Source organism: Dendronephthya gigantea, unplaced genomic scaffold, assembly GCF_004324835.1.
Source record: "Dendronephthya gigantea isolate DGI-Jeju-01 unplaced genomic scaffold, DenGig_1.0 000012F, whole genome shotgun sequence".
Taxonomy (NCBI): domain Eukaryota; kingdom Metazoa; phylum Cnidaria; class Anthozoa; order Malacalcyonacea; family Nephtheidae; genus Dendronephthya; species Dendronephthya gigantea.
This window is the reverse complement of record NW_021163022.1, coordinates 829,608-837,931: the sequence shown is the minus strand read 5'-3', so window position 1 is coordinate 837,931 and position 8,324 is coordinate 829,608. Positions and strand designations below refer to the sequence as shown.

General features: G+C 35.7%; 1 protein-coding gene across 2 annotated transcripts; it reads right to left on the bottom strand.

Moving 5' to 3' along the window:
• Positions 1-3,647: 3,647 nt before the first annotated feature.
• LOC114519151 lies at positions 3,648-7,241 on the bottom strand. 2 transcript variants are annotated; one of them, XM_028539229.1, is made up of 5 exons: positions 7,028-7,241; positions 5,469-5,553; positions 5,312-5,390; positions 4,750-4,874; positions 3,648-4,362 (listed from the first exon to the last, which is right to left on the bottom strand). In XM_028539229.1, exons 1-5 carry the CDS (start codon positions 7,072-7,074, stop codon positions 4,324-4,326), a joined length of 375 nt encoding a protein of 124 aa, XP_028395030.1. In that variant the 5' UTR covers positions 7,075-7,241; the 3' UTR covers positions 3,648-4,323. The 2 variants fall into 2 exon arrangements, with proteins under 2 accessions (XP_028395030.1, XP_028395029.1); XM_028539228.1 differs by having other exon boundaries at positions 3,656-4,362; positions 4,750-4,983.
• Positions 7,242-8,324: the final 1,083 nt, after the last annotated feature.

The window sequence follows — 8,324 nt, the reverse complement described above, 5'->3', positions numbered from 1 at the left end:
TGCCAACGCACGTGAGGAAAGCGGATGGTCTGAAACCGTTATAGGCGAAGGTGGTAAAACCTGGACTTAAAATACGGACTCATGCTTTAAATGACATAATCGACCTTGTTCATGACCGATTTAGTGTACTCTTGCAATAAGTCTAGTAGCCTGGTTTGAAATCTTTGGAGTAAGGTATAAGAAAAATTACTTAACAAGAGCAACGTAATACACTGACAAGCGTGTTCCTAGTTCTGTGAGCCGCTTTAGTAAAATATATAAGATAAAAAAGTGAAGTGTTCCAGCATAAAGAATACCAGCTCTAAGACAAATTATATATGTCACAGTTTGTCAGTTGACCCACTCTTAAAAGGGGTACGCTCTGCCAAGATCTCAAGCATTGAGACCTCAATTCAAAATGATGCTGTGGTTTGTTATTTAGAGTCTGAACGCTGCCTGAATCATGAGAACCGGTAAAAAAAATATCCTCCAGTTTCCGTTTGATTCCGTTTCACGATTCCGGATTACCGTAAATAGTGTCTACCGGAGCGGCGTGCAATAGCCGTCAACCTGAGGTAATTAAAACGGTGATTAGGCTTAAATATGGTCATTTTTCAACATTTGTGCAGCGTTTGTTTTGCCGCCCTGTATAAGTCCGACATAGTAGTCCTCAATCGGATGTTTTGGGCAGTTTTAAAATTCTAAAAACGCCTTGTTTTGAAATTCAAACCACAACATGTCACATATAGTAAGAAATCAAACGCTGTAATGGTGGCCGTAATGTCTAAGTTCATGATGTTGTGAAGAATATATGTCTGTGCCCGTTGTTTTGAGATATTTATTGCAACACAATGACTAACAATAAAGTTAATTTGTTAAAGTACACCGCCACATGGGACCGACCTCATCACACAGCGGGATGTTAGAGAAATATTCAAAATATAACGCCCCACAGTTTTGCTTTTGCGATGTTTTACAATAACTAAGTTTGTTTTTATTAAAATATTTCCGAAAGTGTTCTCTCTTTAGGTTCACTGCGTGTTTGTATTTCTTCTTTATTTCTCACTATGAGGATATCAAAATATATAAATATAGTAGTTCAATCTTTCAATTTAGGCGATCATTCACATAGGCCTAAATTAATTTTCACTCCAACAATCTTATCAATGTTTTGCCTTCTCCACTGAACTCAAAGAAGAATGAAGGTAGACGTATATCCTCCAGTTTCAGACTTGTTAGTTGTTAACTGTGGCAATGTCAATGACATTGTTTCGACAGGGCCGAGAAAACATAAATTATAAAGTTAATGCTTGCGAACTTTGATTCTCGTGTTGCCTTACACGAAGTATAACGGGTAATGTCGGACCATAAATGTTATCAGTTTGTATTGCATTGTTGATACGTAGAATATGTATACAAACCGTAGATATATATAGACATAGAACGATATAATTGAACCATATAGTTATATGGAATGAGGGATGCAAGGTTACTGAGTATTCAGCCATTAATTAAAAACTCAGGAATTATAAATACTCCTTACTGAAAACAATTCGTTGTACCAGGATGTTAAAAAACGTACTAGGGAAGGGTACATGCCCTTGACATCTAATGTATTTTTCCGGCCGTGAATATCTTGGGTATGTTTGTTTAATGTTGATAGGATTAGTATGAATGTGACAAAGTTAGACTTACAACATTTGCATAGATAGCCTAAAATTAGATATATAGTCTTATAGACTTTTCATTGCGCCATTACGAGACAAATTTATTAAGTAAATTAACAGTAATTATGCCACAGCTCTTAACTCTTAGGGCTTCGAACGATTTGGTCTTTTTTTGCAATTCTTTTTTTGTAATTTAATTTTGAAGTTGACGAATATGTAAAAAAGGTTTATTATGACTATTTGCTATGACTCCGTAATGATTTGTAAACTCAACAAGCCTATAAGGTTTTGATTATTAATAATTTTCTCAAATAAGAACGAAAATTTTGGCTATATATATAATGCCGCCTCTTTTTAAGATTAAAGACCGCTCAGATTAATTTCCGCTCCTGAAATGTGGAAAAAACAATTATCAAAATAATTAGTTAATTTCTATATCCGGCGTAGGCTATTTTTTTCACACACTCTGGTTAGAAAAGACAAAATAGCACGCGCGGTTCTGACATATATATTGAAAATATATTGACAATACCATCAAGACATTATAGCTCTACCAGATTTAAACAAACAAGTACTGCCCATTCCATATATTTTCATACTATCTTTCCATGATACTATATTTCCTGACGGAAGGATTTAGGTCAAATAAATCTTTTTACCTCATATTTTAGGCATTTGGGCTAATTTGATGCATATAAACCGTGAAATTTGATCGAACATCTCTGTGTAGGTTACTTGCTGCGAACATTAGAACCTTTTAGTTTTAAAATGGCTTTGTCTGTAATAAAAATCATTATAATCAAAGCAGTTCGCAAAATTAATGCATCCAAATGTATAGCCGGTTCGCCGTTCACATGTGTTGCTCCAAACTACTCCTAATTCATCACTTTTCATGCAGCAATATACCGATATGGAGGCATAGAAAAACGTACGTAAATTTTCCTTCGGATAAATAGTTTACCAAAATATGTCCAAGTCAGTCAAGCTCTCTCCATACTATGCAATGTAATTCCGGAAAACTCCGGGGTACAATGATCGATCACACACAATATAATTACGCAACACTGTATGTTGCAATTAAACTAGTGACTTTTCCAGTTATTTTTATTTCCAATTCTAGAAAAATTGATTCAACTTTAAGGTGGAACCTGAAATACAGCAAAGAATACTTCATGGTTCAAACTTCAAATAATTCATCATATCTAACTTAACTGTCCACTCGCAATATTGTTACAATAATAAGATCATGTCCCAAATTTTTTACAGATAAGCTGAGGTAAAAACCCGCAGCTCTCTCGTCCCTTTCCCCGCGAATAAGACAGGGCATTGCCACTGCGAAAGACTCTTTGGTTGTGCCAATGAGACTCAATTCGTTTCTCATCGCTTTAACCACACTGACCTTCAATCATAGATCTCCCCGTTGGTGTCCAGCTCCTCCCATCAAAATAATCGAAACAAAATTTCAATAACACAGCTAAACAACTTCATAGCAGAAAAAATCTAGGGGAGGGAGCACTAAGTATGGGCTGAATTGTTTTACATTTCATTTTTCACTGGGGTAAAGTTTTCTTACACTTTTTTTTCTTATGAGTACGTGTAAAATCATAATCATAAGAAAAGATCCAAGTATTAGAAACAACAAGCGTAGGTATATTATTGGTGTATTAAATGGTTTTGTTTTAATTCATTTCTGCATAGTAATAGCTCCCAGATTTGTTTTAATTATCGACATGGCAACTATATACTCGGTCTAGAAGGCTTTCTTAATAAAAATAGCATTTGTGTTTGGCGTAGTGCCACTTTAGCATGTTTGTGAGTGTAAACAAAGTCTTTCATAAATCCATTATAGGTACATGCCCTTAAGTGCTCTTATTGTATGCTCGAGTTCATCATAAAATCAGGATAAATAAGAATGTTGAATGTTGTGAAAGATGAGAAGTTCGTGAGATTTCCTGCAGCTGTATATGCATTATCTCCCAACATCAAAATTGTGATAAAATCATAGTTAATCACTTATTTTTATCCAAAGTTCTAATCAGCAAATTCTTCACATAAATAAGCACCACCATATTATAGAAACTCGATCTGTTTCTTCATAAACATAAATATATTATCATTATTTCACGTAGCTATTTATAAGTATCATAATGCACACCACACACCAATTAGGAAGTATATATAGACTGTAGAGTAATGAACAAACGGTATTTACTAATAAAAAATTATTTGCAATTTTAAATCTGTTGCGATAGCAATGTTAAATTGTTTAATCGGTTACATTAAGGAAATAGGAGGGCATCCGGAGTAAGAAGAAACGTCAAAATTAAGCTAAATTCATGTGACATGTCAAACATTTTATACATCAGATTGTGTATTACTTCTCATTTTACTATATGAATGTTCTAGTGAATTTTCATAACTGACCGCGATGGAACGCAGCCCGAGGGCTGTGAAAATGTAATTTGCGGCGATTTACAGTTGAATACTTCTTCAACGGCAACGCTCCAGATTACTAATCTCTTAATCAGTGAAATGATATTCATTAATTGGAACGTTATCCCAATCACACAAGTCTTGCGCATGCACTACATTGATACTTCATTGTCGAGTTAAACTTTAAAAACCACTCGTGCAGAGAAGAATCCCACCACTTATGGATAAAAAGATTTTCCAAGTCCTAGCACTGATGTCCTGGCGCCAGTCGTGTATTTGCCCCCTGTGATCGTAAGAAAACACTGTAATTATGAAATAACTCAAGTTATAAACAAAACTAACCATATACTAATGCCTATTTCACTTCATAACTCAGTTTTAAAGTGTTCTCTCTATACAGCAAGCATAGAAAAATCAAGACCTGAACTGAATGGACTGTCCTTAGCAAATGAGTAAACCTATAGTTATAGCTATACTAGGCTATACTCCATATTCGATAGCATCATCAGCAATCAGTTAGCAACACCTAGCCCCAGGCTTACTGGAGTACAGACAGCACTTGATGGAGCTACCCAAACATGCATAAGAACATTCTCCCAGTCATTTTAAGTCTCCATGTTAAACTCTCGGACTTTATGTTAAAAGAAGAAACCTTTTCTGGGGAACACACCTTTAGGGATGGGCTTCTCCAAAACCCAATACCGAAATCCTTCACGCGCCCTGTCGTTAGCTGAGCTGCGCAGAATATTTTTCCTACAATCTCTCGACGCTGTGTTGTGACCAGGCTTCTCGCCGCTTAAACAATGAATCATGGTCTCCGTAAAGGTTTTGTTTCCGATAGAGGAAAGTCGTTTGTTGTTTTGTTGATGTTCACGTTGTAGAAGCTGACCTCTTGCTATTTCAGCTATACACAATATATAAACTAAACTAAAAAATGCCGCTTTCTATATCGTAGGAATAAGAAATGATTAGCGGTTGGCCAGTTCCGGTACCCGAATATCATCACACAATGATAATGTTTTTTCTGTTGGCAATACCTTTGGATCTTGCGGATTATTGAAACGTGCTTTGCCATTGTTATTTGATTTTGTAAATCGCTAAAATTTTATTTAAATACTGAACCTTTTCCACGCTTACTTTCAGTTGGAAGTCTGTAATTTTAGTTCATTCAACGATTGTTTTCACTATATAGTATATAATACACTGACTGTCCTCATATAAGATATACTTACTGTTCTCGGCGGGTTCGTTGTCAGACCAAAACGCAATCCCCGTGTCGCCATCTCCGTATTTCAGAGTCAATATGGCTGCCTACATTGCATTAAAAAGAACTTCTCTGATATTGGGGTTGTGTATATATTTTCTTACGATCTGTATTTGTAATATTACCCTATGTTTTAACTTGGACCAATGATCACAGTTTCCAAGATACATTCTGCAAGCTGCGGGCTCATTTCTTGACCAGCGGGACATGCTGAAAGTATAGCATTCTTTTAACTAACCTGCTGGTTCAATAAAACAAACTCTTCTAACAGGAGCGACAAAAGCTTAGGTAGGCTTATAGTTTAACAATTTAGGAAAATATAGATTTAAAGTTCGTCAACGTGCCAGATATAACAGATGTAAGGTATTCAACATTTATTTATTCTCTTTATTTATTCTAACTTATTCATGATTTTAACCACAGTTGCCATAATCCGAACATAGTTAGAGGCGACCCTTTGATTTATTGCATAATGACCCGAGATCTCCGTACGCCATTGCATGGCACGCTCGATCGATTGCTAAGCACATAGGCAAAGCTTATAGTTTGTCATGGGCTTTGAGTAGGATTCTAATGAGAATATAAAACATACAAAAATGCAGACTCTCACTGAATTAATGAAATATTAATTATCCGGCTGCCGGCGATGTGTTCTTATTCTACACCATGACCCTCTCTACTCTAGTTCATAATTGTTACTTCACTGATTATCTAAAATATCTTTGCATCATAATACAATGTTCTGTTACATCCTCCCGTCTGTCACACAACAGTGAAGGATGCTTCAGAGTTCAGATAGAACTCGAATTCAAAGTCAATTCTTTCTTGGACCGCTTTTCTTAGTGATTAATATATCGCTATGTATGATGCATCTACCCTGACTACCCAGTTGTCTTTTTTGTCTGTTGCTGGATAAAAATCATTCCATTCTAGAGTTTATTGACTAATACTAGAGTTCTATCCAAACTCTGTCCCCTTAGTGTCCTCACGATAGAACTAATCACTACAACTCACTACAACCACTTGATCAGACTCATTATATTTCATCTGATCCTTCCAGAGGTATATTTTGTAATTATTTGCTGTATCCCCAGGGGCTATTCTCGTCAAATATTTCTTTCAGCATTTTATAGCTTCAACAAAATGGTTCAGGCATTCAAATTACAGGATTTCGCCTTTAAACATGCAGACATCGGGCATTCTTCTAATTTAGTCATTTGACAGGCACTACAACTTTATCGGAAATGACCGAATCGAAATTAACGTGATATTCACAAAAGATTATCATCCGGGCCTGGACGACAAGAAATTTGATCATTTGTTGCGGTGAAGCGACGAAGGTCATGCCACGTCTGGGACAACCGAGCAACCTGCCACCCTGGTCTCGTCTCCCGTTGGACTATCAATCCAGGGAAGGCATGTTGCGAAAATTAGCAGTAGAAAAAAGTAATGATATATATTTGTCTGTTGTTATAGCATGAATGTATGAAAACACCTCGTACTGTTGCAGTGTACCTCAGTGTACAAAGTTTTGTTGCTAGCCAGCCATACAAAATTATACGAGTCAATCTTAATGATAATATTTTGCTGATGCACCAAATGGTCATGTCATGTAATTGTAATCTCAAGAGTCGTGCAAAATCAGAACACCGCATAACAAAATGATATAAGAACAAATACATACTAAGGATGTCTACCAGTCGATGTTCTGAACAACTGAATGGAACTCATATCTTTGCCAAGCCACTTCAATCAATGCCAACTAGCAATTCTTGCGATTATACTTATACAAGCAATTCCTGTCCAGTTGATGTTGTAGTTTCATAACACATATATTAGCTATGCAATAATGATTTTACGGATGCTTCAAAACAACCCAAACAAATCAAGTGTTGACGACAATAAGGGTTAATTACATAGCAACCATGTGGTTCTGTCAAAGGTACGTCTAGACGGCTTAAGCCGCGAGTAACCTCCTAGAACTATTACATTTTATCAAAGTAAGGAATCACTAACATTGTATATAAGCCCTCCCTCAGGTAATCTAGATTGTTCAAAACCATATCCTAATGATTCCTTGCTGAGATATATCGACTGAAAATTCGCCTTTCGTAATCAGACTTTTCTGTCATTATAGAACTACCAGCATGCAGTGCTGTATATAGTGAGTGGGAATGCGTTTGGAGCTGAGTCGGCCGGCTTCTTCGGGCTAAGTTTTCTTCTACTTTAGACTGAAAATCATGATGGAAAATCAATAGTAGAATTAAATAATACGACTAATATGAAATTCATACGAAGTTATTGAAGCTAGATAAATTAGGAAGTAAGAAATCCGACCACAAGTACAAAAATATTGCTTTATGGGCTCAGATCAATCAATCAGTGATAGTCTCTCTTAATGTATGTTTAAAATATTCGGCTTTTTTTTGAATATTCTTCATTCGTGACCTATTTTCGTTTTATAAACAACTACAGAACCAATCTTGTATATTAAAAAGTTTTATTATGATAAATAATGCATGCATGAGCTGTGCATGAAAATAAATTAAGGCTGATAAATACGTTATTATCATACATAATGAAATGCGTTCATAATAGTGCTTTCTTTTTTCGAAATAACTTAAGAGAATTATGCTGTCCTATAATTTTGTTTATCCTATATCATTGATAAATTTCTCTAATGTCCATACTATTGTCTACATGTTATTATATATCCTGGATAATTCCTAAATCGCCGGCTTGTTGTATACAAACGCCACGTTAAAAATTTGCAGTTGAGGCATCCATTCGTTGTTTAGAGTTTTCTTGAATACCAACATTTTATATCTCACAGGAACGCAGTACCATTTATCACAATTTGTTCCGCATGTTGCATTCGCCATTTTTTGGGGATATCGGTTGTTGTCGTCAGTTTCCACCCAATTCCAAGGACACTTCTTTGGTGCAATGTAACTAGCTGCAGAGACTTGTAATGTTGTTAA

Coding starts and splice junctions, on each gene's coding strand:
- LOC114519151 (XM_028539228.1), bottom strand. CDS start 7,074: ATGAGTTCCATTCAGTTGTTCAGAACATCGACTGGTAGACATCCTTA. Junction 5,554..7,027: donor TCGACTGGTAGACATCCTTA/GTATGTATTTGT, acceptor CTATACTTTCAG/CATGTCCCGCTGGTCAAGAA. Junction 5,391..5,468: donor GGTCCAAGTTAAAACATAGG/GTAATATTACAA, acceptor AATGCAATGTAG/GCAGCCATATTGACTCTGAA.